Source organism: Lepidochelys olivacea, assembly GCF_965140295.1.
Source record: "Lepidochelys olivacea isolate rLepOli2 genome assembly, chromosome: 27".
NCBI classification, from domain to species: domain Eukaryota; kingdom Metazoa; phylum Chordata; order Testudines; family Cheloniidae; genus Lepidochelys; species Lepidochelys olivacea.
This window is the reverse complement of record NC_140437.1, coordinates 17307773-17326764: the sequence shown is the minus strand read 5'-3', so window position 1 is coordinate 17326764 and position 18992 is coordinate 17307773. Positions and strand designations below refer to the sequence as shown.

At 62.9% G+C, this 18992-nt stretch overlaps 2 protein-coding genes across 3 annotated transcripts in view; one reads left to right on the top strand and one right to left on the bottom strand.

Annotated features, from left to right (window-relative positions):
• The window catches only part of HAP1 (huntingtin associated protein 1), a 40490-nt gene extending 27033 nt beyond the window's left edge, over positions 1-13457 (top strand). For both annotated transcript variants that reach the window (XM_084615447.1, XM_084615448.1), the window contains 14 exons: positions 1534-1610; positions 1887-2003; positions 2364-2464; positions 2966-3074; positions 3389-3467; positions 4023-4153; positions 4301-4375; positions 4606-4734; positions 5105-5175; positions 5454-5660; positions 6265-6578; positions 8775-8993; positions 9636-9741; positions 11376-13457. In XM_084615447.1, the coding sequence (XP_084471573.1) occupies positions 1534-1610; positions 1887-2003; positions 2364-2464; positions 2966-3074; positions 3389-3467; positions 4023-4153; positions 4301-4375; positions 4606-4734; positions 5105-5175; positions 5454-5660; positions 6265-6578; positions 8775-8993; positions 9636-9741; positions 11376-11862 (2222 nt within the window). In that variant the 3' untranslated portion in view covers positions 11863-13457. The remainder of the gene's footprint in view (positions 1-1533; positions 1611-1886; positions 2004-2363; positions 2465-2965; positions 3075-3388; positions 3468-4022; positions 4154-4300; positions 4376-4605; positions 4735-5104; positions 5176-5453; positions 5661-6264; positions 6579-8774; positions 8994-9635; positions 9742-11375) is intronic.
• A 1518-nt stretch (positions 13458-14975) lies between these two features.
• On the bottom strand, positions 14976-17255 carry LOC311513555 (gastrin/cholecystokinin-like peptide). The gene is made up of 3 exons (XM_084615470.1): positions 17140-17255; positions 15738-15947; positions 14976-15260 (listed from the first exon to the last, which is right to left on the bottom strand). The coding sequence occupies exons 2-3, from the start codon at positions 15943-15945 to the stop codon at positions 15136-15138; spliced, it is 333 nt and encodes a 110-aa protein (XP_084471596.1). The 5' UTR covers positions 15946-15947; positions 17140-17255; the 3' UTR covers positions 14976-15135.
• Between the last annotated feature and the right edge of the window lie 1737 nt (positions 17256-18992).

The window sequence follows — 18992 nt, the reverse complement described above, 5'->3', positions numbered from 1 at the left end:
AGGTGGGAGATTGGAAGTGACGTGGCCTGGCGAGCCTGGCTGGTGGAGCCGAGCAGTTTCCAGCTTGGCCCTGTGCTGGGATCTCGCTTCCAATCCTGTCTCCACGGCCTGGATTTTTCCATTCCCTCCGTCCCCACGGAGCTCAGTCGGAGCGGTGTCCCGCAGAGGCACGGGGCTGGGGGTCAGCGTGGCTGATGGGGAAGGGGCTGAGCGCAGTATCTGGATTGTGTGGTCACCAGTGAAGTGTGTGTGGGGGGAGAACATTAAGGGTGGGCTGGGAGGTTCTGTTTAACTTTGGGCTTTGCTGAGGCCTTGGCAGGTGGCTCCTGCCATGACCCCTCTGCTCACTACCTGCCTGTCGGGGACCCATCTCCTTGCCCCCCGGAGTCAGCGGCCCCAGGGTGTGAGGGGTTAGATCTTTGTACAAGGATCTATGTCTGAACCTGACAAGGTGGTTCCCAGTAGCCATGTCTAAAGTGTATTCCCTGCCAAGCTCTTGGCCTTGATGCTGCCTTGTAGCAGTGAGTTCCACAGACAAACAGTGCGTTGCACAAATAACGCGCTCCCTCTCTTCAGTTACAAATGTGCTCTCTGTCTAAGGCACTTGTCTGGGCCCCGTTCCCATGGTGTCTGAGCACAGCGCAATCTTCATTGCATTTATCCTCGCAGCCCCTGCCCTGGCAGGCAGGGCACCGGGCCGTTCTCTCCATTGGACAGATGGGGAACTGAGGCACAGAGAGGTTAAGTGTCTGGACCAAGGTGTCACAGGACTCTGTGGCAGAGCAGGTCCCCCAATCAGTGCTCTAACTACTGCACCACCCTTCCTCCCTGTCAGCTCCACTGAATGCCCCTTGCTTCTAGAGTGCTGTAGGCGAGCACTGGCTTCCCTTTCCTTGTTCCAGCATGCACCCCAGGGATCAACTTCCTGCCTCTCTGGGCACTCCTGCTCCTGCACGTCCTGTCCTACAGCTGTAGTCTGCAGCGGCGGGGCAGCTGATGGCTTGACCCCAGAGGTGGCTGCATTTCAGTGGCAGGTGAAGCCGCCCACCAGGGGAGCTAGGAGGCTCGGCAGTCCTTGGATGAAGAGGGCTGGTGGAGCTGATGTGACGGGGCAGGGAACCAACCCTCTTTATAGATTCATAGATTCATAGATATTTAGGTCAGAAGGGACCATTATGATCATCTAGTCTGACCTCCTGCACAATGCAGGCCACAGAATTTCACCCACCACTCCTAAAAAAGACTTCACACCTATATCTGTGCTATTGAAGTCCTCAAATTGTAGTTTGAAGACCTCAAGGAGCAGAGAATCCTCCAGCAAGTGACCCGTGCCCCATGCTACAGAGGAAGGTGAAAAACCTCCAGGGCCTTCCAATCTGCCCTGGAGGAAAATTCCTTCCCGACCCCAAATATGGCGATCAGCTAAACCCTGAGCATATGGGCAAGATTCATCAGCCAGATACTACAGAAAATTCTTTCCCGGGTAACTTGGATCTTACCCCATCTAAAAATCTTTCTTTCTTGCTCTTGCAGTCCTCTGTTCCGAGCGGGTCGGCAGGATCACAAAGACCTACCATGATCTTGACGCGGTGACCAACCTGCTGGAGGAGGTAGGTGGAGCTGCTTCCCCCTCCTTGCCTGAGGTCTCTGCTCCTCCCCAGAGGTGGTGGCAAACTCACAGTGCCATGCTGTGTCAGAAATGCCACAAGAGGCTCCTGGCTTGGGATAAGAGGGCCCTGGGCATGGGGCAGCAGTTCTGGGAAGGTGGGCTGGCGACTGGTCAAATCTGGGTGGGGAGGGAGGAAGTGTGTAAGGGGGCGAGGGGCCAGTCTGGGGTGGGCGGGGGTGCCTGCCCCAGTTGACAGCAGCCTGTCTCCCCTCCGCAGAAGGAACGGGACCTGGAGCTCGCAGCCCGGATCGGGCAGTCCCTGCTGAAGCAGAACCGGAGCCTGACGGAGCGCAATGAGCTCCTGGAGGACCAGCTGGAGCTGGCCAAGGAGGAGGTAAAGGCCCCCCCATGGGCTCGGGTGGGAAGCCGGGCCCCCATGGCTCTACGTACTGGCCTTTGAGCCAGCTCCCCCTGCGAGCCTGTCCCAGCCCTGCCCCCACATGGGCAAGAGGCGCTCGGTCCCTCGGGCCCATCCCATCTGCAGTGCCCACAGTGAGGGGGCAACTGTCTGTGATGGGGGGGCCCTTGCACTGAGCCCCTCTAAACTCCCCCATGTATTGGTAGCACCCTGGGCTGAAGTCAGGCTGGAGACCTGGCCCAGCTGCTTCCCCCACATGAGTGGGAGCCCTCTGGGGACCCTGCCCAGCCTGCCTCACCCCCGGTTGTGCCCAGTTTCCCCTCTTGTCCCCCCCAGATTGCCCAGCTGCGGCACGAAGTCTCCATGCGGGATGACCTGCTCCATCTCTACACCAACACCGTGGAAGACAGTGAGCCGGCCACAGCCACTGCCACGCCGTGAGTGACCCGGGGGGCTCTGCTCCCATCGCTGGGGGGAGACTCTGCCCTCGGCTGGCTCGGGCCTCGCTTGCTCCACAGAGCCACGTCCTGCCCGGGCCGGAGCTGGGCCCCCAGATTTGGTGACTGAGCGTTAAAGCCTCCGGTCCTGGAGCTGCCCTCAGCTGGGACCTGCTCTCTGAGGGGCAGCTCCTGGGACCAGGGTGGCTCTGCCCCCTTCTCCCCTGAGGTGAGTGCAGGAAGGGCCTTGGGTCCCTTTTCCTCCTGCCTGGTGGATGGGGCCTGGCCCGTCTCCGGGTGGTGCTGGGGGTTTATGGGCCCCTCTCTCTAGGAGGCCCAGGGAAAGCTGCATCCTCCCAGGGGCGGGAGTTTTGGAGGGGTACGGGCTGCCGCCCTGCCCACCGGCGATGCTTGGGAGGGGCTGGGCGGCTGCTCCCTGCCCCAGTGGCAGAGGGTGCCGGGTGCCTGGGCTGCGGCTCTCACGGCCCCTCTGCCCCACAGGCTGCGACGGAACGAGTCCTCGCTGTCCCTGCAGCAGTGCGTCCAGTACGACACCCTGCAGCAGAAACTCAGGGGCCTGGAGGAGGAGAACCAGAAGCTGCGCTTGGAGGTGAGAGCTGGGGGCAGCCCGCTCTGTGCCAGGCTGGGCTGGCGGGGGGGGGCAGCCTGCTCTGTGCCAGGCAGCCAGTGACCTGGCTGGAGGGGGGGATTCTTGGCCTGAGGGATCTCTGTCCTAGCCGCTCTCCCTGCCCGCCCTGGCTGGCCGCTGGGGGCCCCTTTGCTCCTGCCCTGGTGCTGGGGGCGAGCAGGGGGCTGTTCCTGATCGAAAGCCCTGCAGAGTCGGGCCATGTTGTGGAGCCGTCGTGGGGGTGCGGGTGGGGGGTCTGGTCACCCCGTGGCTAATGCTCCTTCTCTCTTTCCCAGGCCACCAGCATCGCCTCGGAAACCTTCCAGTACGAGGACCAGGAGCAGCAGCTGATGCTGGACTGCGTGGAACAGTTCTGTACGTCGGCTCTGGGCTCCTCCCCTCCCGGGCCCTGCCTGGGCCCGGCCTGTGGGGGGGCAGGGGGCTCTGTGGGGAGGGGGCTGCAGTGGCCTCCCTTTGGGTGCCAGTCCCCGCACGGCAGTGAGCTCTCTCCAGTTCAGACACCGGAGACTGTGGGCGCCGGGCACGGGACCCAGGTCTCCATGGGGCACGGGACCCAGGTCTCCATGGGGCACGGGACCCAGGTCTCCATGGGGCACGGGACCCAGGTCTCCATGGGGCACGGGACCCAGGTCTCCATGGGGCACGGGACCCAGGTCTCCATGGGGCACGGGACCCAGGTCTCCATGGGGCACGGGACCCAGGTCTCCATGGGGCACGGGACCCAGGTCTCCATGGGGCACGGGACCCAGGTCTCCATGGGGCACGGGACCCAGGTCTCCATGGGGCACGGGACCCAGGTCTCCATGGGGCACGGGACCCAGGTCTCCATGGGGCACGGCTGGGCTGGGTGGGCGCCCCCCCCCGGGCCTGGCTCCCTGCGTGGGGCTAACCTCCTGCCCCTTCCCCCAGCTGAAGCCAGCCGGCAGGTGGTTTCTCTCTCCGAGGAGCTGGCCCGCAAGACTGAGGACACGGCCCGGCAGCAGGAGGAGATCAGCCAGCTCCTGGCCCAGATCGTGGACCTGCAGCAGAAGTGCCGCATGGTGAGTGCTGGGCCCGGGGAGCGCCCTGCGTCTGGCTGGCGGCCAGGCCTCTCCCTGGAGGGGGGCAGCCCAGCTGGAGCAGCCGGGGAGGTGGGTTGGCGCCGAGGGAGGGGGCGACTGCAGCTCTGACCCGCCGTGTCTCCCCAGTACGGCGTGGAGGTGGAAGAGCTGCAGCAGCATCTGGCCACGACGAAGGAGGCTCAGCAGAAGCTGCGCACTGAGGTGAGCCCCTGGGGGGCGGGGGGGGGGTGCTGGGCCCCCGGCGCTCAGCCGCTGCTGCTCCATCCACTGGCCTGATCCCTGGCACCCACGGGCCCAGACTCGCTCTCTGCCGCGCCGCCCTCAGGGAGTGCAGAGCATGGGACGTGGGTGCAGCTGCCATGCTGAGGGCAGTGGGGTGCCAGGCCCGGCTCCCCGTGCCCTGCCCTGACCCCCGTCCTGTGCCCGGGTAGCTGCAGGACCTGCAGGAGAAATACGCCGAGTGCGAGGGCATGCTGCACGAGGCCCAGGAGGAGATCAAAACCCTGCGCACCCGGAACCTCCCCAACAGCACCCTCAGCCGGTACAGCCTGCTGCCCGTGGTGAGTACGGCCCCGGAGCACCCGGCTGCGGCGCGGGGGGGAGGCTCCCTTCCTGGGCACTGCCACTGTCCCCATGCGTGGGTCCGGCGGTGCTGGGCGTGTTGGAGCTGCGCTCCTGGGTGCTGCCACCCAGGGCGAGCTGGGCATCGTGCCACGTTCGTGAATGGGCTGCCTGGGCCCATTGCACCAGCCCCGGGGGAAGCCGGCATGGCCCTGCCTTGCAGGGAGACGGAGGGATGCGTGAGCTGTGGCATGTTGAGTGCGTCTGTGCTGAGCTCTGGGCACTGGTGCCCATGGGGTGCCTGGCTCCAGGCTGCTGGTGTTTCCCCTCGCTGGCCCCACTGAGACACCACGTGCTTTCTGCCTGCAGGACTCGCTGGCCGCGGAGATCAAAGGGATCATGAGGAAAGGAGCTGACAGCTCACCCTCCTCAGAGTACAAGTGAGTCTCCCCCTTGCTGTGGGGCTGGGGCAGGGGAGCCGGCTGGCTGCCAGGGCGCGGTCTTAGCTACAACTCATGGGACCCAGCGAGCCTGCTGTGTCCGGGGGTGGGGGCCCTGAGTGGACCCATATAATGGATGGGGGTTGAGGGGGTGTCCCCTGGGTGCAGATGAGGGCTGGGGTGGCCAACCCCCCAATGATGCTGTCTGGGGGAGGGGTGGCCGGGCAGGCGGGCCCCCGGGGGAGGGGAGCCCGCTGACGGGTGCTGTCCCCGCCCAGGAGCTACAAGCGGGTCTTCGAGACAGTGAAGGTCGTGAACCAGGCAGTCAAAGCCAAGTCGCGTGCGGAGTCACCCCAGAACCTGCCCGGCTCCAAGCCGTCCTCGGCCCTCCCCTCGGCAGGGTGCAGCCGGGTCAGCACGCCCCGCACCAGCTACTACGGGTCAGACAGCGCCAGCCTGGCACTGGAGAGCCTGGAGAGCGCCCTGTAAGTGCCCCTACCCCACACTCGGTGGCTGGGAAGGCGGGTGCCATGCATTAGTGGGGTACGGTCAGTCGGGGCTTCCACCCTTCCCCCTCCCAAAAGATCTGTGCTGGGGAGGGACACCGGGGGGCTGCAAACAGCCACACTCAGCCCATACCTGATCTCCGCTGGACTCTGCAGAGAGATGCTCTCCTGGGGAGGTTTATGTAGGGTCTCCTTGATGATGATGATCATACTGGTGTGTGAGGTCCAGAGCAGGACCCCCGACGGGGGATTGGAGCAGCGTGGCTGGGAACATGGGTGGGGCCAGCCATGGCCCGGTGGGATGTAGCTGGTGTGTGAGATCAGTGCAGGTGGCCCCCTTGGCTATGGTGCCAGGACCCAACCCAGCAAGGGGCTAATGGAGATGAAGGGTCTATCCCATAGATGACTGTGCCCTAGTCCTCTGAGCCAGCTTCTCACCTCTGTGGGGCACAGCCCTGGCACAGTGCCCCTTGCTCTGGGGTGGTGCTCAGGAGGCATGGTGTGACCCTCCTCAGGGCACACCCAGCTGCAGGGCTGAGCTTCCAGGGCCGTCCTAACTCTATCTCCTGCTTCCCCGTGGCAGAGGCGAGGAGAAGCTGCGAGGCACTCCGGGCACCCCGGGCAGGCACGACCTGGAGGCCGCGCTGCAGCGTCTGTCCGCCCGCCAGGAGAGCCATGCCTCGGAGCGCTCCTTCTTCGAGACGGAGCGCGAGCAGAAGCTGAACCAACTGGCCAGGGACGTGGAGAGCTCCAGTGGGTTCCTCACGCCCAACGACAGCATCCTGTCCACCAGCACCAATTACTCTGGCAGCTCGGAGCACACCGGGGCCTCCGGCTTCTCCCTCAGCTCCCTCTCCTACCTGCCGGACAAGCTGCAGATCGTCAAGCCCCTGGAAGGTGAGTGAGGGGAACAAGCAGGCCTGGGGCATCTCGCACAGAGGGTGGCCCCAGGGCAGGAGGTGAGGAACAGGCCAGGTTTGGGCTCAGGCCCAAGGGGAGCCGCTTGGAGGAGCCGCCTGCGTCAGCCTTGGGAGTTAAGTGTTGTATTAACTGAAATGGACTAACTGGGCCAACGGTGTTGCATAAGCCAGTCACTGGACAGCGTTAAACAGCCATGAATGAGGTCCAGGGCTGGGCATCCGGAGTCCGCAGCCTGCGACGCACACGGGATCTCTTTTGGGGAAAAGGCAATATGCCACATTTATTGGGAAAACAACAATTCACACACCCACACCACACACCCACACCACACACCCACATGTCGATGTTATAGTTACCAGTTTGGATCCATCTAGTGGCCAGCTCGGTTGATCACAGGTAGGGAGGAGCTGGGTTCTGTCTGTCGCAACAAAATGCTTTGGGGAAGTGGCAGGACAAACCCAAAGTTTTATGGCAAGGCACCTCGTGTTTTTTTAGTGATTTTTTTTTTTTTAATTTTTTTTAAATTGGGACTAATGAGTTTTGCATCATTATGCTGTAATTGTTTGAAGAGTACTTGGTTTGGTTTTTTTAATTTTTATTTTTCAAGTTTTTTAGGGAGTTATCCTATGCTGGTTTTGATTACAGATCTTTTGTCCCCATTGATAGGTGCCTGTTTTATTTTTAGAGTCATTAATTTGCTGCCATCTGACATTTCAATAGGGGTGTGTTGCAATCTCCTGGCACCCTTACGCTTGTCCTCCGTTCCTCCCTAGAACATCTGGTCCAATGATGGCCTTCACACTTATCTTCTAACACACACATTCCTCACTCTCTCTCACAACAGAATAGATTTACACAGAACATTTGAACAGGAACATCAAATTGCAATGCAAGAGAAAACAATCACTGCATTCTTTTACTTATTTCAAAATGCTAAACCTACAACAAAGTGGTGACCCTAAAAGGTCTGTTACTGCCTCAAAATCAGCTCAGAGACCGATTCTGGCTGATGCATCTCTACCAATGGCCCATTAGGCCATTTCTTCCTGCTTTCAGAAAGGGGGGCTGGCAGGATATGGTCAAATCTTACATCAATACATTGAATACATGCTACATTCTTCTTTATCCTTCATTCTAAAGTATACAAAATACAAACCTAAAAATCCTCCTACTACAGGAGAAGACAAACCGGTTAAAGCCTCTGACGTGGAAGGGGTCAGTGAGGTGTTCAGTGGAACACGTTTTGTTCTCTCCCTTTAGCTGGGGAGTTCTAGCAGGAAACCCCCCTAGTGTGGCAGGGTCTCGCTGGTTAATGCCTGTCCCGCGAGGGAGGAAGGCAGCAGCCAGGAGCTGGAGCTTTCCTTGTGGCTGCTGTGAAAGTCCAACCCCGTTTCATCCCAGGAGGTGCAGGATTCAGCTGGAGCCGGGAGAGGTGGCGATGTCTCTGCCCAGTCTGCTCAGGGGGTCTCTGCATTAGGATGCAGATGGCCCAGGGTCCCTGGAGAGGGGGGGTGTGTGTGGGGGGGGGGACATGTAGCAGCCGTAATGGTGAAGCTTGCATCAGGAGACCCTCTGCTCTCTTGTCTGTCTTTGAGGCCCCAAAGAGCATTTGGGGCGGGGGGGGAGAACAGCCTGTCCCCTTATTTGTCCCATACTTAGGCCTAATACCCAGCACCCCAATTTTGGGTCCTTAATTTCCAGTTCCACCATCTTGTTTTTACCAAGCCCAGTTTCAACAGTCCTTGAGGTCTGGCCTCAGGCCAGTCTGTCTCCATGCCCTGCCCCCCCGGCCTTTTCCCATCACCATTCAGCCATTCGGTTATTGTGACCCTTTATGAACGGTCACTCCCTCCTCCCAGCTGAGCTCACCATTTGAGTCCATTTTAAGACCCGATTCTCCCACCAGTGTGTCTGCCCCCCCCGCCCCAGGAGCCAGCTGGGGTGATGCTTGGCACTGTGAGTGCTGCTGCCCTCCAGGGGCTGGGCAGAGCCGCATCGCCACTGCTGGGGTCCCCTGCATGGCAAACATGGGACATTCCCCCGCTGCAGCAGGTGGCTTGGCGGGCTAGAGCCCTAGCGATGTCCGTCAGCAGCTCTGGGCACTGGGGCCCCTGGCAGCATGGGACGGAGCGAAGGGCTGGAGATCTGCATGGTTGGGGTCTCTGTCCCCAGGCTCGGTGACTCTCCACCACTGGCAGCAGCTGGCAAAGCCCAACCTGGGCGGGATCCTGGACCCCCGGCCTGGTGTGCTCACCAAAGACTTCCGGCAGCTGGACGTAGACCTGGAGGAGGTCTACAACCTGAATGACCTTGAGGAGGATGACGTGGACCTGAGTGTGTTCCCGGCACTTGCTGCGTCCACGCCTTCCAAAGCCAACGGCTGCTCCAGTGGTGAGCCGGGGCCGGGGGGTGGGTGGGGGTGTGTGTGTGTGTGGGGGGGGGGTTAAGCCTGCCCTGACGGGACCCTGAGCCAGCAGCAGGCAGGTGTCAGCCTGGCCCTGCCTGGCTAGCGGGACTCTCCATGCCCCATGCTGGGGTGCAACAAGGCTGGCGTCCTTTGCTCCAACCCATCCAGGTGCTCCCAGGACCCCTGCCGCCATGTCTCCTTCCCATGTCTGTCTGCATGTCCATCTTGTCTCGGTCATCTGTGTGTGGACGCTCTGTGTCTGGCTTTCTCTCCAGTCTCTTGCTGGGCAGCCCAGGGCCCGAGAGACTTTCTTGCCACCGTCCCTGTGAGGCGCTCCAGCCGCCCAGGGAGCTGCTCTTGTTCAGCCTGGTGTGTACAAAGGGGCCCTTGGTCTGCTGTGCGGAAACATCAGCCTTGGTCCTCAAATCTGCCCCCGGCTGGGGTCCCCCGGGAGCCCTACAGAGCCCACCGGGGTCTCCCTGCGCCCGTTCCCTGCTGACTCACTGGGGGCCTGTGTCGTGCTGTAGCCAGAGCCCTGGGCCCTGGGTTTTGTCTCTGGTGCCCAGGTCGGTCGGTCTGTCCATCCCCCACCCATACATTAATCCCGTGTCTCCTGTCCGTGCCAGTGTTCCGCTCCTCCATTAACAACCTCCCCCAGACTCCATCCACCTTCACCATCACCACCTGCCGCATCCTGCACCCCAGCAAGGAGATCACCATGGTGACGCCCAGGTAAGGCAGCCAGGGCCCTGCCCTCCATCCCCATCGTCTCCCTGTGAGCCAATCATCCCCTCTAACCTGTCTCCTTTTCTCCCCCCGCCCCCCGGGCTGCTTTACTGGCTCCTGGTTCTAGGCAGCGACACTCCTGGGGCAGGCGCCTCTGCAGCCCCTGACGCTCTGAGGGGCTCGGTGCGAACGTAAGAGTCCCCGTATCACGCTGGCAGAGCCGGGCACGGCAGCCCCACAGACACTGAGCGCGGGGGGCGTGTGCTGCAGGAAGGATCCCTCCAGCTGCCTGTCTGGCAGGATCCTGGGGGCTTACAGAGCAGGGAGCAGCTGTTGGGAGGTGACGAGGGGGCTCTCGCCAGCTGGCCCCTGCTCTGGGTCAGGACTACACCGTCCCCCAAGTCTGCCCCCCTGCAGGCTGCGAGGTGTGAGTGGGGTTACCGCTGGACTGCAGAGGCTGGCCCAGGCTGCTCTTCCCTACGTACCCCACTGCATCCCCCACAGCTGTGGGGGGGATTCGTGCCTGGCTTGATTCCCAGCTGCGCTTGGGAACTGGCAAACCCGGGCATCCCTGCCGTGCCGGCTTCTTGCTAAGAATCCCCACTCCCTAATGAACCAGTGGGTGGCTGCTCCTGGTGGGCTGACAAGCCCGGCAGAGCTGGGCCCGGCACTGGAGCAAGAGGGAACGGGCACCTGTTGCCTCCCATCAGATGAAGGGGTTTCTGTGCAGCCCAGATGCTGCTTTAGGAGTCAGATCTCTGCAGAGACCTGGCACTGACTGACATGAATGAGCAATTGGACATCAGGAGCCAGACCCCCCTGAGCTGAGATTCCCAACTTGCCCGGTGCCCTGGCACTGCCATGCTCCATGTGTGTAGGTCGAGCCCCTTCTGCACGTGGAGGGAGCAGCCTGGGTCCAGCCTCTGCCTCTGGGGAGCACCAACTAACCCACTAACCAGTAGCTGCCTGGGACACAGGATGTGCCATTAACCCCCCTCCCTTTTCTCTCTAGGCCTAAAGAGACTAACGTGGCTGCACCAGGCGGGAGGTGCTGCCCTACCCTGGGCAAGGGGGGTCCTAAACTTGCTGTGGGCTCGCAGCACCTTGTGTGACTTGGCTAAGGGGGGGTGTTGGCTGCCACAGGTTAATGGTAAAGGATTCGTTAAGTAAACGAGCTAACTGGACCAGTGCCTGGAAAGAGGAAGCTCCTTGCCCTAGGGCCGAGCCAGGGACTCTCCAAACAGACCCAGTCACTCCGTCAGTTCTCTCCTGGGGCTGCACCGGGGGCAAATCCCTTCAGTGCTGGCAATGGGCTGGCACTGGGTGGAGCTTGGCTGGGTCAAACTGTTCACACTGTGCTGGGCAGGGACCCCGTGGCACCTGGACAGTCAGGGCCCCTGGGGGCTCAAGATGACTCAAGGTCCCAGAGCAAGTCAGGGACAGAGCCAGGAGTAGAACCCAGGAGTCCGGAGCTTGGCCCAAAGCAGAGCTTTGGGGTGGGGGCATGCCAGAGGTCAGGGCACTGGGGGGGAAGCTCAGCCCAGAGTGAGAGCTCCTCTTTCCTAGGCCAGGCCAGGCCGGGCCTGTGGGCTTGCCACCTCCTTGTACTGACCAGCTTTCTCCCCTCTCTCCTCCCCCAGTCTTTATAATACAGTCGTGCCCTCTTGTGGACCCTTTGAGAGGCTGAGTGCCACTGGCCCCCTGCCCCAGGCTCCGGATCCTGGCCCCAGGCCGCTGGCTGCACCGCTCAGGCTCGTCACTCTGTTGCTGGAGCACGGCATCTCCGCCTCGGTGCGAGCGAGCAACGCCCTGGCTGCGCTCCGGGCGCCGGAGCCCCCCTCCTGGCTTTCCCCCTTGAGGGAGCAGTGGGACAGCCTGGGGGGAAGGTCTCTGGGCAGCTCAGGCTTGGCTCAGCCTTTCCCTAGGGCTGCCGGGCTGGAGGACAGCGGGGCCCCTGGGCCTAGCGGATCCCAGAATAAGAGCAACATCTTCAGCTGGAACCTGGTGGAGAAGCTGAAGAGACTCAGGCTGGACAACGTGGTGGCCAGAGGAGAGGCCTCCTTCCGCGGTGCAGAAGAGGCCAGGCAGCCCGCTGGGACACCGGCCGCCACCACCACACGGCCGTGAGCTGGTTCTTGGGACTCTGCTGCTAAGGGGAGCCCGTGAGCCTCCTGGTTGGGACATGACCCCTGCAGAGCAACGTGGGCCTCCCCATCACCCCCTCCCCAGAGCCCTTTCCAGCCAGGAGCCAGCTGTGGGGGGGAGATGATCCCTCCAGGTCTTGGCTGCTGGCAGGAGCTGGACTCTGCAGAGGGATCTGCTCTGTTGTCTCTTAACTTATTTCCAGGCACTTAGTGGGTCCCCTGGGTAGGGGCCCCCCACAGGTGATGCGGGTGGGGTGACCGTTTTCTGAGTGGCAGTGACGACCAGTGCATCAGTGGCTGCCGTTTAATAGGCATCTTGGCTCTCTGCCACTGACCTGGGCATAGGGGACGTGTCCCCAGGGTGGCTCAGGCTGCCCCATGACAAGCCCCCCGTCCCTCCCTCGCCCAGGTGCAGCAGGTCTCCCGTGTGCCCCATGCCAAGGGGGTGAGGCCAGGGACACTCTGCTGAGCTGGAGCTTAGCTTTGGGCTGGGAGGTTGGCTCTGGTCTCTTCAGAGCAGGTGCATGGCTGGGGGAGCACTGAGTGCACATGGGGGCTGGGGGACTCCTGGGGGGCTGCGGGGCAGCTTGTGCTGCCTGTCAATCTTGCAATGATCCACTGTCCTGTCCTTCTCCAGACACCCCCCCTCCCCCCAGGATGGCAGCATCTCTGCCTCCGCTGCTCCGGGGGCGTCGTGTCAGGATCACAAAACTAGGTCTGGAAGCTCGGGGGCCGAGGGGCAGCAGCTCTGGGGAGGGAAGCTGGCACAACCCCTGCTCCTAGGGGCTCTAGCTCCCTCCCTGAGCCCTGAACGTGTCTTCAGCCGCGGCAGGCGGGCACAGCTGGGCGTGGGGGGTGTCTGCCCCTGGAACCGCGGGCAGGGAAGGGGCTCAGGTCTATGGTTTACATGTAGGTGGTGGGGGTGGCTCCCACCGCTGCCTGGTCTCCCCCCTACACCCACATTCACTCTTAGCCGAGCGCAGCGGTGGGGAAGGCCAGGTCCCGTGGCTGTCAATGGGGTTGGGGGGGCTTAGGATCTCGATGAGGAACAGGCAATATTGTTCCAGCCAGGGAGGGGGCAGTGACTCTTATGGACAGGCCAGGCCCTCCTCTCCCAACAGCCTGAGGCCTAGGCCCTGGGGGCAGAGGAAATCTGCTGTCCTGAAGGGGCCGGGGTCAATGCAGGATGTTCTGGGCTGTCCTATGGGCCCTGCTGTACTGTTAATATTGTACAATAGCAAATGCCCAGCCCTGCTGAAGCAATTCTGGCCCGAGTCCCTGGAACTGGGCTGTACTCGACCCCAGCGGCGCATGGCCCCGGGCCGACCTGTCTTTTTAAAATACTGAGATTTTTCAACAGCTATTTTGTCTTGTATCAATAAACTAAGCTAGGGCGTGAAGGCCCCGCCCCTTCCCAGCAGGGGGCGGGGCCTGCATGCTGCTGGGGGTGTGGCTATTCCATGCACAGCTGCTGCTGCAAGTCCTGCTGTTTTCGATAAGTCTCTGCACTACCTGGAGTTTGTGCCCCTTCCCCCCCCGACTCCCCAGCTGTGTCGTTCTGGTGAAATAAACGTGATGTAATCAGAACCGGCTCTGGCCTGGTGTTCGTGGCGCCATCTGAGCGGGACGGGGGCTTGTGTGACCTGACCCCTCAAGCGACGGCTGGGCCTGCCCATGACCAGATCCCGGCAGTGGGGAGGTCTCTGAAGCTGCCCCCATGGGCTCAGCGAAGCAGGCGTGAGGTGGGGCACGTGGGGGTCAGCTGTTTGGCTGCAGCCATTCAAAGGTGGTGCCCCATGGGGCAGGAGCCAGGCGTGTAGGCACCAGCCCGGGTGAACGCTGCAGGGACCTGCCGGGGGAGGGATAGTGCTGCCATGTCACCCCCAGGGGACTGGACTAAAGCAGCTCCCCCTGCACTGAGGGTGGCTGAGAGCTGCTTGGAGGGATTGATTGAAATACCCCTGCAAGCATGATCCCCTGCGCCCTGCCCCCTGCAATTAGCTGGCCAGGACTGGCCCAGCAGCTGAGCTCTGGCATCCTCCACCCTGTCTAGGGCCAGGGGCCAGTGCTGGCAATTTTACTACAAGTCTTGCAATTGTTTTCCTTCAGCCCCAGCTCCTGGAGTCACGGGATTGTCGGGCTTTCTCACCACTCATTCTGCTCTTTGGAAGAACTTCTCCTGCATCAGGCCTTGACTAGGGAGCCCTGAACATGCAGGGCTAGTGGGCAAGAAAAGTGATGGGGCAGAGGAGAGGGCAGCTGCTGGTGGGGACGAGCCCTATCCTGGGGCGGGGTAGGGGGGAAGCATCCCTCCCTCCCTCCCCACATCTGGCCTTGCTGTCCCAGGCTGGCCAGGGAGCTGCAGCATGACCAGACCTCACCCCCACATTGGCTCCGCCCGCTGCTGCTCTCACCCCTGCCCCCCTTGGGGCTGGGACCTCTGATGCCCCTCAGCTTCCCTACCCCATCTTCACCTGGCCCCTAGGGCACCAGCTCATCCCTTTGCAGGCTGCCCCCCTGTGCCCATAGAGGGGCCTGGAGCCCCAGGCTGGACCCCCGCCTGCCCTCCACCCCCAAGCTCGCATCAGCCTGGCTCGGGCCCCAAGGCGGTGCAGCTGTGCACACCCACGGCAGCGCTTAGTTTGCTGTGGCCTCTGCCAAGGAGGCGAGGTGGCCTAGGGCGCTTGCAGTTGCCTGCCCGGAGCGAGCTGAGCCCAGCAAACACCCGCTGTCCCCCGTTGCCTCCTCGCTCCACCCTGATCCTGGGGGGGCAGAGCTGCCCATCCCCATCCCCTCCCAGGAGCAAAGCAGGGCGGGGAGTCTCTGGGTGGAAGCCAGTTCTTGGTCCCAGCGCCCCCATGAGTTGGGTCCGGCTCAGAGGGAGAGCAAAACCCCCCGGGGCACCCAGGTGGGGCTGACGGCCTAGACATCAGCTGCCCTGCCTGGGGTGTGTGGGAACGCTGCCCGAACAGCCGCCGGCTGCCTTTTACAGCTGTGTCCTCAGCCCCTAAAGCCGCTCGTCCAGCCCTGGGAGGGGACGTGGCAGAACCCAGGTGTCCTGCTGTGGCCTAATCGCATCTGAGAACAGTCACCGCATGGGCTACATGGAGCAGATTTTATTGGGGAGCAGCAGCCAAAGGCTTTCAAGACAAGATCAAGGGCGAGATGCTTCAAACTCTGTAACAGGGCGGAGCCTGCTGTGTTGGCCCCGCCCCCTCTGGCAGGGCGGAGCCAGGCCACCTAGGTTGCTGCTCCTCTAGGCGGCCTCATTGGAAGCAGGCAGGCTCCTGCGCCCGAAGTCCATCCAGCCGGGATAATCGCGGTCGTGCAGGGGGCCCAGGGTGTTGTCCTTGTACCAGTGGCCCTCCCGGTTTGCCAGCTCTGCCGGGAGCGGGAACAGAGACCCCGGTTAACCCCCCTGCCCAGAGCCAGCTGGCTTCACCCCTTAACCTGCACTAAAGTGCCCTGGGGGGGGCCTGGCAGGGGCAACCCCGTCAGCTGTTTAGCCCCCCGGTGACCTGAAGACAGCAGTGAGGGAATGGCCAAGCGTGGGCAATGCTCTCCTGAGCTGAACCGCAGCCCAGCAGCATCGGGGTGGGGCAGCCAACCTGCCTCCTCCCCGCAGTGGGGTGGAATCCTCCATGTCCTGCCCTAAACTATCACAGGGTGTGTAAACAGCAGCCGTGTCCCACCCCAGAGGTGGCTGCCCAGCAGTGGAGGCTCCAGGGGCCCCTGTGTGTGGGGCGAGTGATACAAGAGGGTTTAACAACCAGGAGGAGGAGGGGGTCAGGCATGCAATTACAAAAGGGCTTTAAGGGCCAGGATTGGCATGTGCCTGGCCCCCACTGCAGCTCCTACCTGCATAGATGTGGGGCAGGAATTTGGCCATGAGGTGCTTCTGGTCTTGAGACAGGGCCCCGAGCAAGTCTCTCCGGACAGGGTCAGGCCCGCTGCTGCTCCGGGCCAGCTCCTCAGGGCCCGGCGCGCTGCCCAGCTGGCGGGCGTCTGGCCTGGCGAGGCCGGGGGTCGCAAGGACGGCAAGCAGCAGGCACAGCTCCACCTTCATGGCTGCAAGGGAGGAGACGGGGCTGCTGGGGGCTGGTGCTGGGACAGTGTCGTGCCGCAGCAGCCTCCCCGAGAGCGGTGAGGGGTGGCTGCAGGGCTGGGGCTCACCAGCCCAGGTCAGGCTGCCCAGCTGAGGGCGCGCTCAGCTCTTGCTTCAGGACCCAAGGCAGGGTGCCCACAGGTGGCTGGGCTGGGGGGTGCTGGCACTTTGGGCCCAGCCCAAAGCTCGTCCCCGGCCTGCGCTTTGTGCCTCACACTTGGCAACGCCCTAAGATGGCCCCATAACCTGCTCCCCCACGGCCAGGGCGGACAGAGGCCCCCCCCCACCTCCCCTCCCAGTGACACACACACTTGGTGATGTGTGGGTCAAATACAGCAGGGTATCAGGCACGCCTGATGGGCAGAGTGGGGGTGAGTTTGCCCCAGGCATAGAGCCCCTCCCTGGCTGATCCAGGCAGAGTCAGGGCAGGGTCCCCCCAATCAGTGCCAGGAGCTTTCAGAGCAAGCCCAGACGCCATGGTGTGAGGAGTGACACGTGCAGTCCCACTGGGTCTGTGCCCCCGTCCCAGCCCACTTCACACACTAGCAGCGGGGGTGTTGGTGCCCGCAGCTGACCAGCTCACACCAAGCCAGGGCCAGGGCAGCACCAGGCAAAGGGAGCTCGAGGCAACTGTAGGCTGCAGCAGAGGGAGGAGCTGGCCAGCGGGCTGTGGCCAGCCGTAGGGAGGAGCTGGGAGCCCCAGCACACGAGAGGGGCCCTGCAGGGGCCAAGCGTGCCCTGGTCCCTGGAGAATGAGCTGCCAGGCCTGGCCCATCTCTGCCTTTGCAGCTAATGGCTTATGCCTGGTCCGTTTTCACCCTCACCAAGGCACGGGCCAGTTGCCAGGTTGTGGGCTAAGCAGCCAGCCCCTGGCAAGCTGACACATGGGGTCGGGGGAGGGGAGGGGGAGCTCAGCACCTCCCTTTGCCCCATCAGCAGGATTTTGCACCTGCCTTGAACCAGCCAGAGACCTAGGGAACTGGCCAGTTGCCAGTGACACAAGTAGCTGGGGTGGGGAAGCAGGGCAGCACACATGGGCCGGGAGCTAAAGGAGCCCCGAGAGGCAGCGTGCGGCACAAAGGTGCCCAACAGCACGAGTGCCCCAAGGCCATGAGACCCCCCCCAAGCGTGCACTGGGCGCCCGAGCGCTCTCACCTGCTGGAGTCGGGCGGCAGCGAGCAGACGAAGGAATCAGGTGTCACCTCTGGGTAGATTTTCACCTCTGTCAAGCCAGGGGACAAGCCCCTGCTTTTTAAAGGTGGTGCAGGGGGCTAGGCTCCACCCCCATGGGAGGAAGCCCCGCCTTTGGACTCCCCAACTCCGCCCCCCCCCCCCCCCCCGGCTGTGCAGAGGGAGTCACAGGCCATGTGCCGCGCTGCGTGGGGAAGGGGGCGTCACGCAGCTCGGCTGGTCCATCCCGAAAGGCCCGTCAGGCTGTGGCCAGGCAGGGGCCATTAGAGTGGGGCCCAAGTGCTCCCCTCCCAGTGAGATGAGTGGGGGAGGGGAATTGTGCTGGATGCTTCCCTCTCACCCCCCCCAAATCGCCAAGCCAGGGCTGAGAAAAGAGGCTGTGAGAGCTGCCAAAGGCCACCCCGCCAGCAGGGGCCAAGCCAGAAGCGCCCCTAGGTGGCCTGATGGCTAATCCCAGGTACCCACTGAGCCACACTGCCTTCTTTCCCGGCAAAGGGGGCCCCATGGCAGGTTAACTCCCCCCCCTCCCCCCGCAACAGGGAACCACCCCAGCTCCCTGTCCCCACCCAGCTGAGCCAGGCCACGTCTTCAGGGCGCAGGGCGGGGCCCTCAGCAGGGGCGGCAGGACGCCCATCCGCGGGGGTCCATGGCTGTGTGGGTCAGCTGAGCCATAAGGCCTGGCTCAGCTGGGTGCAGTAACATGTCCCTGCAGTGGCACGGACCCAGGTGTCCTGGGCAAAGGCAAAAGCAGGGGGCACCTGCTCCAAGCCGCTGAGCAGTGCCATGCGCCGGCTCGTGGCCAACCCCCGCACGCCACTCGCAGCCAGGCAGCGCTTCTGCGGCCACTGAGCTCCGGCCACCCCCCCGGCGAAATAGGGCACCATGGCTCAAGTGCCTGGCGTGTCCCAGAGCCGGCGAGGCGAAGCCACCCACCGGGCACTGTGGGGAGCAGTGGGTAAGGGGTGGGGACCAGGCATTGGACCAGAACCCTTGTGCAAACCCCCGCCTGCCCCCCACCCCCAAGCTCGCGTCAGCCTGGCTCGGGCCCCAAGGCGGTGCGGCTGTGCACACCCACGGCAGCGTTTAGTTTGCTGTGCCCTGTGGCAGGCTGGCTGCTTCCTGGCGTGTGCAGGGTGAGCCGGGGGGGGGGGGGCTGGGCTAGGTGCCCTGGGCCCACAAAGAGGGGGGTTTATGCCAAGCACCATTAGGGCGGGAATGGAAGCATGTGCCCCTCGAGCACAGGGGGTGGCTCACATGTGTCCCTGGTCACTTGGCTGCCTGGGAACAAAGTGGGTTTGTTACTGCAGCCCCCCCAACCCGGTACGTTGTCCGGGGGCTCCAGTGGTGGGTCCCGCCGGCGTCCACGCTCCATGAGGGGGGCGGTGGGGGCTATGGGGGGGGGCGCTAGTGAGCACTAGGGTGCCGAGCAGGCTGCCACTAGGAAAGTGTTTTCTAGCGTGACAAACCCACCTGCCCCCGGTGATTTCAGTCCACGCCGGGCATGAAACGCCCACACCAGAGCCCCTCCGTCAGCCCAGCACCACACAGGGCAGCCGGCGAGGAGCCTGCAGGGCGGGGCACCCTGCGAAGCAGAGCAGCCTTTGGGAGCTGATGGGGTGGTGGGCTCAGCCCTAGATGAGCTTTTAATTCCCCAGCGACCTTTTCAAATGGTCGTTTTTAAGGACTCAAGGCAGCCGGGGGCCTGTTGACTCTGGCAATCAATGGGTGAGCCACACACTTACAGCCACGCGACTGTTTAGAGAATCGACGCGGAGCGAAGCCCCTGGAGCTGCTCCCAGGTGGGTGCTAGGAGCCCA